Below are 14,621 nucleotides of genomic sequence, written 5' to 3'. Positions count from 1 at the left end.
GACACAGTTTCATATTTCGTAATATAAAAAATTATACACTTCATTTGAGAACATAAATTTCAAATTCTAAATTAAAACTTATATGACTGTAAATAAAATATTTAATATATTTTTATCTAAATCCTCACAAATTCAAATCCAAACCTGCGAGAACATCCTTTTTTTCCTTTGTCATTCGTTGTTCACAGCAGCAGAGCTCCTTTTCTCTGCTGTCAATATTACCAGATGTTCCCCAGCCGGCAAGAAGGGCTATCATGACCATCCCTTTTGGAGCCATCTGTTCCACAAGCAAATCTTCGGAATTGTGTACTTGGTCATTTTGTGTGGCATCAACTGTCAACTGTTCAATTAAATTTGACTAACGCTGATGGTCAATTAAACCGGCTATAGAGTATAAATTTCACATCATCACGTGTGTGAAGCGAAAATGTAATATTGGTTAAACACCAATTGCCCCTATAGAGTACACCCCCTTCTCCTATCATCTTCAAAGATCTCTTTCATCCCATTTTTAATATAGGAAGATTCCAGTTCTCATCCTTGTATAAAATTTGTATTGGATTTCTACAATAATTAGAATTCAAATCTTTCCATACTAAAAACCCAGCATGATTGGGATTTGTGTAAAATTTGTCCAAATTCTAAATCTTAGATTTAAATTTAGTTAGAATTAAACAAAACCCAATAAGATTTCAAATCATATTTTATTTTTAATTCTGCATAAATTTAAATTCCAAACTCCAAAACATGAACAGACTTCATTCTGACAATTCAAGATTTGGATTTGACAACAAATTCAAATATCTTGTGTACTATCGTCAAATTTCACAGAATTCCACGTCTCCACGATGAATAAGCCCAGAGTGAAGATCATTTGCAGCATCAGCTGAGCACGTTTGACTTCTAGAAAATGCTCTCAACTTGTAAATACTTCTAAAGTGGTGTGGAAATAGGTAAAGATAGAATATATTATCTCCCATCGCTGTCCTATGGATAATCGAAGTAATGAAACAAAGACGAGAAAATGAGACCCATTAACACAAAAAACAAAACTAAACACGAAAGTGGAATTTCAACTGCCCTGTAGAATGAAGCCAATGAACACATTGCACGCCAAATTACTCGATCTTAACCAAGACTACTGCCTCTCGGCTCCAACTCACTTGGAACAAGCACATCTACAACACATTTCTTGAAGCAAAATAAGATTTTTTTTTTTCTCTCTTTGAAGATCTTTCGATTCTTTCCGCCCGATAACCTAGTAGTATAATACAAATTTCCTTCTTGTTCTGCTGCCCTCTCACTAGCCCATAAAATCAGCAAGCCATTTTTGATGGATACCTTGAGAACAGAAAAAGTAAAAACAGATGACATTTTATTAGCCGGTGCTACAATTTCAGTAGAAAGCAAGTGATTACTACGTCTGAAGTTTCAGTCCTGCAAAATCTTTTACAGTATACCCAACTTTCTCAAATTTACCTTCTTCATCACTCTCCCTGAACTTCAAATAATCCAAGCAAACGAACGGCCTATAAATCCTTGGGTTTCCTTCCCCAACAACTTCATCTGGTGCCAAGATCACTTTCTCATCCTCAAAGCACCAGAAGAAAGCCAGACACAGGCGGTTAACAGCATGCCTCAAAACAACCCTGTGTTCGGATGATCTAAGCCGCCCATTGCTCCAAGCCTGCATTAGATCTCCAATGTTTACAACTAGAGAACCCTCACGTGGTTGTATGTCCATCCATTCTCCTTCCCTCAATCTCATTTGCAGCCCACCAATCTCATCTTGATAGACTATAGTTATACAGCTCATATCTGTATGCATTCCAAGTCCTTCCACCTCTTTTTCCTCCACATTGTCCGGTGGTGAGTAGCTCACTATCCTCAAATAACCATGGCAGTTGTTGAAGTCAGGTTCATAGAACTTCCCCACAAAGTCATCCCCCAGGCTCATTAATACAACCTCAATGATTCTCTTTGATAACTCCTCCATCTTGTTTCCATATTCTTCCAATATCTCACTAGGAGCGGAAAACATCAATAATGAAAAAAATAATGAGTGAAAAGAAAAATGAAAACACAAGACTATGAAGTATCAAACAAGTGTTACCTATAATCAGAATGCTGCTTGTCAAAGAGTGCATCAGCAGAATTCTTAGCAGAAGCAAAGAAATCTGGTCCAGACACTCGCAAGCTTTCAAAGAAAGGGGAGGCTATGAAACGGGGAGTGTAAGTTTTTGTGGATGACAATGGACCAAGCCTGAGTTTGGATTCTAGGGGAAGGCCAAAAATATGCTTTGAAAGTAAACACACTTTTCCGAAAAGATCTCTAGAGATTCCATGGTTGCTGATGTAAAAGAAGCCCATTTCCTGACTTGCTTGGGAAAGGGATGATAGGAAGGAAGGCTGAACTGGCTGAGACATATCTAATACAGGTAATTGCATAGAAATCCACAATTCAGACATTATAATATATAAATTTGTAACGGTTTCTCCAGTTAGGTCGGAGTATGCAGATAGAGCGTTAATTACAGAAAGGGAGAGAAAGGAGGCATGCTTATTTAAAGTTATGATTGCAACTCTCTTAGCAGTTTCCCACCATGTTCTACACTATCAATGACAAAAACATTGTCAATTCTCTAATTATTGATTGCTATTAAGATTACGATAATGAACACTATAAAAAGAAAAGGCATGGATCAAAGCACCAAGAACCACAATCAATCAGGTATAAGAGGTGGGTGCAAGCACTCGTACGTGTGTGTGCTCTGTGTGGCAGAGAGAAAGATGGAGATAGTGGTTGGCCAAATCAATGCTTTCTAAAGATGTACTTTCGTCATATCATGCCATAACCACTATGATGGTGGAGACCACAAACCACTAGCACCACCCTACCATATCACCACCATCAATACCACCAGTGATGCTAAGAACTGGACATTCTTATCTCATCGAAAACCTATGGCTACATCCTTTGAAAGCGAACTGCACAAAATCACAGGATTGAGTGGGAGCTCTCAAGTCTCAACCCACTTTACCCTGTGTGCGTGTGCACAAGTGTGTGCATGTTTTAAAGGTACACTCTGGACCCATGGTTGACTGGCCTGCAACAAAGAACAAAAATGACTAAATAATAGACATTTACAATTACTCAAGTTCGCAAACACAATTTCATACTTTGATTAAGTCCATGAAAAAACATCAATCTGGTAAAATAAACTTCTCAAACAGTGCCATAAACTTATCATACATATATATATATACAAAAGGATGAAAACAACAGAAACTCCTTGATTCATCAAAAATTAAAAAACAATGAAGACAGGTAAATAGAATCTCAATTAATCTTTATAGGTCTTCCTGGAGAAGTTTATCACGTTGACCATAAAAAAGAATCATTACCACTGGGTAAATCCCAAGCATCAAATAATGAATTCGCACATGAATCAACTTCCTTCTTGCCAATCCAACTGGTTTTCACGCAGTGGGAACAAACTGATGCAAATATAAACAGTTGACTTGGCTCATTCAAAAGCACAGATTCCTTACTCTCAAGCTATAAGCATCCAGCATGGCATCATTCCCATTCAATTGTTGAAGGCGGCTTTGATGTAATGTCTTGAACAACTCGGTTCACACCTCGAACACTGTTACAAATTTTCCGGGCCACGTCATCAAGGAACTTGTGCTCAAAATAATACCTGGAATTTTGCAATTTGGAAAAGGTAGAATGGGTGTATGAGAGCAATTATATTTTGACTAAAGTACAAATTGCCCAAATAAAAAAAAATAATGAGGATAAATCTAAGCTAACTCATTTTAAGAATGCCTCAACAAAATGTAAATGCATGCATCTGGGCACAAACACATCATTTAATGCTTAAACATCAACTTCACCCATGATTTCAATGAATGCAGCTTTCTTTGCTTATGTTTCAGAAGGCATCTAACGTCCTAAACTTAAATAGCTTATATAGTATGGTAGCACTTACGGCACTTATCAATCATCATTTAAATTAGTGATGGTGCAAAAAGGCAGTAGCATTCTTGTAATTTTTAAAAATTTCCCTCCCTTATCTCTCTCACAAGCTTTGCGCAGTATACACTCTCCTCCTCAACCCTCAAGAGCTCCACCGTCTCCTGGTTCAAATTGGGATTGACAGACAACCATTTTCAGAAATTTGGGGCCAAAGAGATAAAGGGGAGTCAAAGTCTTGCCAGAGAATTGGTTACCGGACACATTAATCAACACCACTCCGAACCAGTTTGAGCTTTATTCACTTTCTGATCAGTTCCTTAAACAACAATTCCTAGTTTGATTCATTCTGAAGTATATTGATGCATTATGACATGCATGAAATACTTTGATGATGTTTCTCTGCTTTGCTTTATTTAGATCTATTGCAACATATTTCTCACCCAAAGGACCATCCATTTGGGACAAAATATTAAAGTGTTAATTAACATAAATATTAATTAAATTGTTAACTAGGAAATATTTAAAATGTTAATTAAATATTTTAATTATTAAATAATATCATTTTAAAATAATTTAATAATCAGCATGTATTATAATATATTAATTAGATGTTGAAATATAATAACATATGATAATATTATACATTCATACAGCACTTACAATAAAATCAAACACCACTTTTTCATGAGTACCTATGATTAGCACTTATTTTTAGGCACAACCAAACAGAAGTTACTTCCAGCACTTTTTCTGTTCAGCACTTATCAAATTCAGAACTTTCTTTCAGAAAAGCACTTTCCCAAAAGTAGTTTCACCATAGAGTAAAAATAGAATAAACTCAACAGCCACAAGTATGCTCTCTGCAAAAAATATTTTGCCATTGTTGTTGAAAATATACTTATCTTTTCAAAAGTAAATACTCAGAAGTTCCAAGGTAAGAATAGCTGAGGTGCCAAACATATGTAATATAGTCTCACCAGTCTGCTGTCATTCCATCTTGACTGGTAACAGCTCTGAGAGCAACAACATGAGAATGTGTCCTCTGATCACCTTGTACGCCAACGGATCTTACTGGCAAAAACACTGCAAAAGCTTGCCAGATGGAATCATAGATCCCAGCATCCCTTATTGATTGAATGAAGATCTCATCAACCTGAAAAGACAATGTTCGGAAATAAATAGCAGCAACAGACAGAAAATGAACGGATGGCTTAATGAGGTGGATTAAGGCAAACAGATCATCAAAGAACTTTTCTGTCAATGAATTCATGCTTAACTGAAGGAGTTAGAGATAATTTATTACAGTCAAAATTTGGAAAGAGAAATTCAATACAATGGATACAACCAGCTCTAGCACATTAAGATTGATGTATCTATACTGAACAAGCCTGATCCAACAGGTCAAAATCAAAGCAGTGTTTGGCTTATTTTTTTCTCAGAAGCATAGTGTTTGGAGTTCTAGCGGGGCAGAGATATTGGCAACCAGTAAAGCATTAAAAATCATTAAAGAATCTGATTGGGCAAGGAAGGTGCAATGGTGCATTTGCAGATTAAGAGTATTAAGCAGAGTAGGCGAACTCTTATTAAATAGAACATCTACAGCTTGCAACAGAGTGAAATAAGTAAGTGGTTATCAGCCATAAGAGAGCCCCCTTTTTTTTGCTAATTCTTTAGCGGAAATGGGAGTTAGAGAGATTCTCCTATGTCAGAAGGGTTGTAACTGATTGATCATAAATCTGTGGGGCAGTACAAAGCAAGTTAGTGAGGGATTGATAGCCTTGAGGATGTTAGTTGTATGAGGTTCAAGAAATCAGAGTAAAAGGATCTTGTTATATTTTTTTTGGGTTGTGAAATTGCTGTCAGCAGAGGAGTGGCAGTTAAGACTGCAATGGGAATTTGGAAAGTTTCTTTTGGAGTTGGCCAATTGGGTGCTGTTGTTGAGGGTAAGGTAGGTCCTAAGGGTGTTGAGGGTCCAATTTGATGGAATTTTAGACAACATTTGAGGAGTTGAGCGTGTTGAGTGCTCAGGCTATTTCAATTGAATTTTAGTCATCATTGAGGGGCTAAGGGAGTTAAGTGTGATGGGTATCCAGGAGAAAGGACAAAAATAAAAATGTAAAAGAAAATTTTGATTTGGGGGTCTGTGGTTCTGTTATATTCAATCTCTTGAGGGGAACTAGTCTAACAAGGAGGTAGCAAGGCAAGTATTTTTATGAGGGGGTTTGTGAGATAGAGGGAGGTTGGTCATGGAGGTTTGTTGCAAGAGTTCCAGGAGATAGAGTGCCAGATTAAGGTTTGGACAAGCAAATCATCTTGTTGCCTAGCAAAAAAAATTAACTCGTCTTGTTTCTGATTGAGGGAGATATTTCACATATGGACAATGAAGAGAGTAGGGGAGTTTGAGGGAGAATGCAGTGGGTTGAAGAGAAACAAGGGTTCTCTGCTGTGGCACAGAGAATTGGTGAGCTTCATCACAGATCATTTCTCAATCAATTGGCTACGGTTGTCTTTCGGCTTGGCTTCAACACAAATTCTACAACTGAACTCAATTTTATCTTTGGTCCAATTGATCCTGCAAGGTGAATCAAAAAGGAAAAAGGAGAAGAAAAAAATTTGAACATGAGGTGTTTCTGTTCCATTGGATTCACTGTTTTTTTTTTTGTCCACTGGGTTCACTTTAACACAGGAAATTTCTACCACTGCTTCGAAATTTTCTGAATTATCAATAAATATGGATTGTGGAGTGAGGCTTGGTTCTTATGCATCATTTGGTTTAAATGGTTGGCGGGTAGTTAATATTTTGAGGGTGATGAGTGAGTTTGAGGGAGGAAGGTAAAGCAGATTAGTTGGGATTGAGGTAGTTTGGTGTGTGCAACTCAGGGAATTAGACTGTCAGTTCAGAATCAAATTACGTGTAAGCTAAAGTATAGACAACCAAATCATCATTTTGTTTATGGTTGAGGGAGGAATAGTTCAAATATGATGATATTCAAGGATCTAGGGGGAGGGGCTGTTTGCAGCATCTTTCAACATTCCTAGGAATGTGATGTCCATGGCATCCCATTGTTTTTTGGGTCTGGAATGTTACATGGAATGAATCTCACATTTCCTAAGAATGAAGGATTCCTACAAAACATGGGAATCCCTCCCATGAACAATGCTACCCATAAGTAAGTTTCTAGGACCCATTACCATGGGAATCTTATTTTTTTGGACTAAATTGCCCCAACTATTTTGGCTGGTTGCACATTAATGCCACATTGTATAGTATTATTACATATTATTATATTAATATATTTACAACAATACATTATTTTAATAAAAATAAAAATCAAGAAAAATAAAAATAATATTATTATGTCATGATAATAATGAAATTTTGAAACTACATTGCCCTCCATTGTTTTGGTTACCTTGATTCTTACATGTTAAATTTTTTATTTATGATGGTTGAAATTTTTAGGACATGGATTTAATTTTAGGTTTTTGTGCTTAAAATATGTGAATATGATTATTCTTCACATGTTGTTCATGGTCAAGGGTATAATGATAATCTTTTTGAAATGCCTATTCAATTCCCAAGTTTAACCAAATCAATAAATTTAGTTCATCATGGGTAGGGACAGTGTCGCTGATAAAATAACCTCAATACAAAACATCGACATGGGCATCCTGCAAACGTTCCTTAGAATCTTATAATGCAAATCAAATAAATTTTTTCCCATGAAGCCAGAATCCCACTTGCAAGAATGAAATTCCCAAGAATTTCATTCCTGGAATATTTTAGATTCAGCAAACCAGTGCCAACCAAGGATTATTTCATGACGTTGGATTTAAGGGCTCTCTGTTCTTATACAGACAGCTATCCTTGTTATCATCTCTTGGCTACCCATTGCATTTTAATGATAACAAAATTATTCTCTTGGTTAGACTTCAAAGAAACTTCTACTTTCCAGAGATTTTTTTGTCTACAAATTCGCTTGGGTTGGCTTAACACGTAAATATATGCTAATGCTTTAAAATCCTACATATAAATAGTTTTCTCATGGGTTTGTTTTCTACACTGAAAATTCTGATTCGGCTTCAAGACATCCTGCAGTACTAGTATCCTTCTTTGAGTTAGTTTCCTCATCACCAGCAATTGTCATCTGAGACAACTAGAAGCCAGACTAAGATAAATTGGGGAGGGGGAGGGGGAGTTTTTGAGGAAGATTGGCAGACAGCAGTTGTTTTTTCTTACAACTTTATATTAAGGGTGGAAGGAGCTAGTTAAGAAAGGAGTGACAGGGTATATTGGGGGCAGTGGTTTAAAAGCAGGCAATGAACAAGAAGTTTAGCTTTTTTCTTCCTTATGCAGAAGACTGGGGGGAGGTGATTGTGGAGATTTGTAGAGGGTGAGAGGTGTTTCCCCAAACCGTAAGTTCATTGTTTTCTATGATCAAGGGATTAGAGTTTTTTGTTGAGAGTGAGCTTGGGAGGTTTCCATGGAATTAAAGGTACAGCAGAACATCATTTAGAAAAGAATGAACCTTATTCTTTAAGGATGCTTTTGTACCATAAACATATTATACTCGAACCAGATACACTCAAGCATGATAATCTACCAAGGAGTTTCAGTTTTGTGCAATTCAGAAGCAATTTTTTTTTTTTTTTTCGAATTGCTGTGACTGCTGTCATAGATTGTCTTTGTATCAGGTTGTATTCCTGGTCTCTTCCCCTGTTCCACTCTTGCATCTGATGAACATAATTGGGTTTATGTTGCTGAAAAAAAGAGAAAGCAGTTTTTTCTAGTCCAATCATAAACTCCTTATACCTGGCGGAGGATATCCAAGGCATTTCCTTGAGTGACATCACCCAATACACGTACAGCAAGCCCAGGCCCAGGGAAGGGGTGGCGCTTCAGAAATGCCTCAGGAACACTCAGGATCCTCCCTAATTCACGAACCTTTTAACACAAAACAAAAAGCAGAAACAAAATGAGTTCATTGCCAAAAAAACAGTCAAATAAGCAAACATAAAATTACTTAATACACTCATGAGGAAATAAGTGCAAAACCTCATCCTTGAATAAAAGTTTAAGTGGTTCAATGAGCTTTAGTTTCATGTCCTTGGGAAGCCCTCCAACATTATGATGGCTCTTGATTGTATGGGAATGATTTCTTCCACTTCCTGGTGGCGGGCATGATTCAATGACATCTGGATACAAGGTTCCTTGGACCAAGTAAGCAGGTTTTTTACCTAACTTATGCTCCAAATCCTGGGCAAACACATCAAAAATGCATATAAACTCCTTTCCAATTATTTTCCTTTTTGTCTCGGGGTCTACCACTCCTTTCAGCTTCATAAGAAACTGATCTGTAGCATCGACACATGTAACTGGTAAATGAAGGTCCCTTTCAAAGGTTTCCATAACGCGCTCTCTCTCCTTATACCTATGGAAAACAACAACCACATTCAAAATTCATGCAAGGATGAGGCCAGCTGATATACTATCAAAGTCCATAACAGTCATATATTAAACTAAGTACCAATCTGGTAGTGAAATCAAGTGTTCTGCAAATGAACATAAATGGTATTCAACAAAAGTATGCACTTTCACCTTAATAGACCATTGTCAACAAAAACACAGTGTAGCCTGTCTCCAATTGCTTTATGAACAAGAGTTGCAGCAACCGTGGAATCCACACCCCCAGACAATGCACAAATGACATGATCCTCAGGTCCCACCATGCTTTTGATCAATTTAATTTCTTGATCCATTACATCTTCCATCTTCCAGCCAGCAGAGACTTCACAAATATCAAGGAGGAAATACTGCAGTGTTTCCATCCCTTCTGGTGAATGTGTCACCTAGATAAGAGCCAATTAACTATGGGCCTTTAATAGGACAATATATGTCAATACATTCTAGAAAAGACTCCATCAAACAAAACATTTTATTATTGACACATATTTCTCAAAACTACAGAGGCAGAAACAGCCCCACCTCATCCCTATTCTTCTCTCATAAAAATCTCTACACTAATAAGTCACCCAAGTTGGCCCCTTTATGTTATTTTCGCCTGTTTATGTTTATATCATTACCATTTTTCCTCCACAGGAGTCTTACTCCTACCATTTAAAATTATACCAGAAACAACCTACTACAGTCAACTTATTCAAGAAGGCCAGAAACTTGAATCATTTTTCCATATTGTGCTCTGGAAATTTAACAGTGCAAGAAGAAAAGTCATACAAATGAATAAAGATATATCATGAATCCTCCATTCACCATCCAAAAAGGATTCATTCCAGACATGTTCAAAACAAGATATTCGCTTTTTTAGGAAAAAAAAAAAAACCATCTTCCACTTTTCTTCAAAAAACCACCACGCCACTGACATGTAAAATCATTAAGAGCAAATAAATTCACAAACTGATTCAAGACCAACACTCCAAATGTATCAATGCCAAATCAAAACCAAGCTCAAATACCTCCGGGTGATATTGAAGCCCATAAAACCTCCGCAATGGGTTCTCCACCGCGGCAACTGCCCCCTGGTGGCTACGTGCAACCACCGAGAACCCATCAGGCAATCTCACTACCTCATCGCCATGGCTCATCCACACAACCTGCCTATCACCGACCATCTTCTTGCCAAACAACCCATCAACCCTCTCCACCTCAATCTCCATCCTCCCATACTCCTGCTTCTCCCCAACCCTCACATCCCCACCAAGACTCTGCACAACCAGCTGTAGCCCGTAGCATATGCCCAGAACAAACACGCCTTTCGTCTCCACGTACTCAACGAACCCCGGAGGAAAGGTTGGGGCGTCGGAGGAGTGGACCGAGTGGGGGCCGCCGGAGAGGATGATGACTTTTGGGTCGAGGTCGACGATGGCCTTGAGGGGGGAGGTGCCGGAGATGCAGAGAGAGAAGATGGAGAGGCTTCTGATGCGGCGGGTGATGAGGTGGGTGTACTGAGAACCGAAGTCTAGGATGAGAACCAGGTCGGAATTGGGGGGCTGAGCATCCATGGTGCAGGGTTTTCTAGGGTTTTGGTTTTTGGAGTGGTGGAGGCGTTGGGCTCCCTGCTGCAACTGTTTTTTAAGGGAGCAGGGTTTTAATAACGAACAAAGATGTTAGGGTTTTGGGGTTTGGCGGGAATTGGTTCTACCCATAACCCACTGCGCATCTCTTGATTGAGGGCAGTCGGATTGGATTCTCCGGAAGAATTACGAATTTTGTGTTTCCTTGGTTGCCAAATGTGAAAGCTTTTTCTGCCCTTTTTTTTTTTCAATTTTATCTTTATTTTAAAATAATATGTTAAATAATAACACGTTTGAAAAAATATTTCACAGAATGACGCTTACGTAATCTCGCTGCTTGATCCAATGAGATTTAAAGGATTAGACAAATCGGGTATTGACGCGTATCAAAGCAATTCTTGCTGCTCCAACAAGATTTATCTGATAAATAGAACGATCAATCGGTGTGTGGCGTGTGGCAAATCTCGCTGCTTAGTCCAGCAAGATTTGTCTTAACACCCTTCAACTCCTCCTTTCTCCTTCGCTTCCCTCGCGAACGCACGATGCATAAGTAGAGAGCAGAGAGTCCGACAGGCAGGAGGACGATTGCAGCAGCAGGCTAGCAAGTGATCGTTCGTCGTAGTAGGTGACCGTTCGGGAGATCGAGTAAGCTATGAAAGGGGAGGAATGAGGTATGTATTTCTTACCCCAAATATATTTTATTTTCATTGATTCTTCTTGATTAATTTGTAATACCTATTGAAGATTTATTATTATAGATTCATAATTTAGTATTTTGCTTTTGATTTGTTGTTTGAAAGTTACATCCGGATCTCCCATCTGAGGTAAGACTTTTATTTCTTTATTGATTTATTAAATATTGTTGAGTAAACTCATCTCCATTTTCATGAATATTACATAGTCTATAAAAATTTCAAAAAAAAAATATATTTTATCATCTCAAATTTTGAATACAACAGTTTGATAGATACTTCAATTCTTATGTTCTACTTATGGGCATATTTCCACATTTTCAAATTTATTTCCTTTTAAGAGGTAATGAAAGCTGAAAAAAAAAAAAAGTTATAATTTTATTAAAAATTTAAAATTAAAATTATTTTATGAATTTTCTTATGTATTTATGATAAATTGAGAAATTATTGACACTTCACATTTATTTTTTAAATATTAATGCTAAAATATTTAAAAATAAAAAAGTCATAAATTATTTCAAACAATTTTTAATAAATGTTCTCTTAATAATTCAATTTTAATTTGTGATTAAATTTTTGAACTTGTCATTTAACCTAATATAAGTATAAAACTTAATAATCTCAAATTATTTTATATTTCTTTTAAACTTACATAAACTTTATTTTGAAATTTAAAATTTATGATTGTCAAATATAATTTAATTTTTGGCTTGACTTGACAGTTACAAAATTATACTGGGTTGAGCTTATTCTTACTCATATCCTTTTTTTTTTAATCGTTTGTCAATCCAATTTAACAAACTTTTAATTGATAATTTATTCAAATTTAGCTAATTTTATTGGCTATCATTGGAACTCAAATTATCTAGGAGTAGAGATCAAATTTTCTTATATTAGTTATATTTTTTTAAAAAAATTATTATATTTTTAATATTAGATAAGTGATATATAATATATCTCACACATATATTAATGTTATTAATATTTTTAAAAAATTAATTGACTTGCAATAACACAATAATCACTTAGACATCTATACATACACATACTTATACATGTACACTGTAGTAATCCAAAAAAATAAATAAATAAATAAATATTAATTAATTAATTAAACATTATTAAAGAAATGAATTAAATTAAGAAATCTGAGGGTTATGTGTATATATATATGCTTAAATACATATAAGGATAAATTATATATATATATACATATATATATATAAGTAAATAATAATGTATAAAGTAAAGGAAAAAAAAAAAAGCTTAGTGCCTAAGCTTCCTGGAACAAAGTAGGAAGAGGAAAGAAAAGAAAAAAAAAAAAAAAACCTTCTTCTCACGAACAAAAAGGAAGGAAAGGAAAAAAAAAAAACTCTTACGCTAAGGACTATTGGAGTTACGTAGGACCCACTTGGGTCTCAAAGTTGTATGGGACCCACAAGACCATGTGGGGATCACATGAGTTTTCGAAATTCAAATTTAATTTTTTTAAAATAAATAAATAAATACTAAAACATAGCTTAAATGTAATAATAATGATAATAATGATTTAAAAAATAAAATAATAAAATAATTAATTAGTTAATTAATTAATTAATTAAGTAATTAATTAAAATTTTATTTAATGAGAATTGTGTCAAACACTCCCACATGATCTCCATTCCCATCTCATACTCAATTCATACCTAACTCATTCCATGCTCATTCTTTAATTTAAAAAAAATTATAATTTCACTCCTCTCCCCACACTTTTACAAATTTCACTTCTTTCCCAAACTTTTTTTATAAATAGGAAGCTCTCAACCTTCATTTTTCACAAAAATTTTCAAAGGAAGAGAAAGATTAGTGAGTGAAAGAATTAGTGGTGAAGAGAGAATTTTTTAGTAAGTTTTCACTCACCTACTATTTCCGATCTCATTTCTTAGAGATAATCATTGTGTTCGTAACGTAAGGTAAAAGAAGAGGTAAGTAAATTTGATTATATTAAGATTTTTATTTAAAATTTATACCCGAATTTATTTGTAAATAAATTTCAATTATGTTAGTTCCGTAAAATTTCCATGAGTTTATTTTTACGTATATTTAATTATACCAATTATATCTTTAATATACTTGCATTTATTTTTGGATTAAGAAATGTTCTAATCCCCTCAGGTAAATTTTCATCATTTCTTTCTATTAAAAAAAAAATTATATATATTTTTAACACAAAAATTGTGTGGCATTAGTTTATTTCTGCGTTGTATTTTTTTCATGAAAATATGAGTAAAGATAAAATTTTCACGATATTATTTTAAATCGCATAAATTATAATAAGATGATTTTAAAACCCCTTATGGCAACGAATGTTTAAAGTTACAGATGCTTGGTACCGCAGCTTAAAGTTTAAACGGATCAGAGTGCACACACACTGTTTACAAAGTGGTTATTTATGTTAGTGGATTTCTCCTGAGTGCACACCTAGTTCCAGACCAGGACTTAATAAGGAAAATCTTACTTAATGTTTACGTATGTTGATTTAGTTTGGTCGACCAGCCAGTTAAGTCCAGTCTTCGGACCGCATAACCCAATCATGGGGGTAAACATGACTTACGACAAATAGGCCTAAGGGTGGTTTTTTATAATATATGTTTATACATATTTAATTACGTGTACAAAGTTATTAATGATTTGAAGGAAAAGTATAAGTTTAGATGAAAGGGGTCATTCTTAACGATCTAAAGAAAACGTATAAGGAAAAGTATATGTATGTATATCATTAAATATTTTTATAGTTTTAAAGTTAAAAGTTTAATTTAACAGTCACAGTATATGGTTATTAAATTTTACTATTATAATTGATGGTAAAAGTTTTATACAGAAAATTTTAAATTTACATTTATTTTAAAAGTAATTTTGAAGTTATAGTATTAAAT

The 14,621-nt window shown here is 35.1% G+C and overlaps 2 protein-coding genes across 2 annotated transcripts; both read right to left on the bottom strand.

The window, feature by feature from the left end:
* Positions 1-688: 688 nt before the first annotated feature.
* Positions 689-2,583, bottom strand: LOC131164822 (gibberellin 20-oxidase-like protein). The gene is made up of 2 exons (XM_058122309.1): positions 2,114-2,583; positions 689-2,024 (listed from the first exon to the last, which is right to left on the bottom strand). The coding sequence occupies exons 1-2, from the start codon at positions 2,467-2,469 to the stop codon at positions 1,418-1,420; spliced, it is 963 nt and encodes a 320-aa protein (XP_057978292.1). The 5' UTR covers positions 2,470-2,583; the 3' UTR covers positions 689-1,417.
* Positions 2,584-3,162: 579 nt separating this feature from the next.
* On the bottom strand, positions 3,163-11,251 carry LOC131164821 (uncharacterized). Its single transcript, XM_058122308.1, has 6 exons — positions 10,457-11,251; positions 9,582-9,832; positions 9,039-9,414; positions 8,796-8,927; positions 4,960-5,135; positions 3,163-3,704 (listed from the first exon to the last, which is right to left on the bottom strand). Exons 1-6 carry the CDS (start codon positions 11,000-11,002, stop codon positions 3,581-3,583), a joined length of 1,605 nt encoding a protein of 534 aa, XP_057978291.1. The 5' UTR covers positions 11,003-11,251; the 3' UTR covers positions 3,163-3,580.
* Positions 11,252-14,621: the final 3,370 nt, after the last annotated feature.

The sequence above is a fragment of the Malania oleifera genome, chromosome 9 (genome assembly GCF_029873635.1).
Source record: "Malania oleifera isolate guangnan ecotype guangnan chromosome 9, ASM2987363v1, whole genome shotgun sequence".
In the NCBI taxonomy this organism is placed as follows: Eukaryota; Viridiplantae; Streptophyta; class Magnoliopsida; order Santalales; family Ximeniaceae; genus Malania; species Malania oleifera.
The sequence above is the reverse complement of the archived record's forward strand: the minus strand, read 5'-3'. Positions and strand labels throughout refer to the sequence as shown.

Bases quoted from the DNA above. Each gene is read 5' to 3' on its own strand.
- LOC131164822 (XM_058122309.1), bottom strand. From the start codon at position 2,469: ATGTCTGAATTGTGGATTTCTATGCAATTACCTGTATTAGATATGTCT. The intron at 2,025-2,113 runs GTAACACTTGTT...TTCCGCTCCTAG, and splicing joins AAGCAGCATTCTGATTATAG to TGAGATATTGGAAGAATATG.
- LOC131164821 (XM_058122308.1), bottom strand. From the start codon at position 11,002: ATGGATGCTCAGCCCCCCAATTCCGACCTGGTTCTCATCCTAGACTTC. The intron at 8,928-9,038 runs GTTTTGCACTTA...TTGTGTTAAAAG, and splicing joins AACTTTTATTCAAGGATGAG to GTTCGTGAATTAGGGAGGAT. The intron at 3,705-4,959 runs GTGAGACTATAT...GCAAAATTCCAG, and splicing joins GATGGAATGACAGCAGACTG to GTATTATTTTGAGCACAAGT.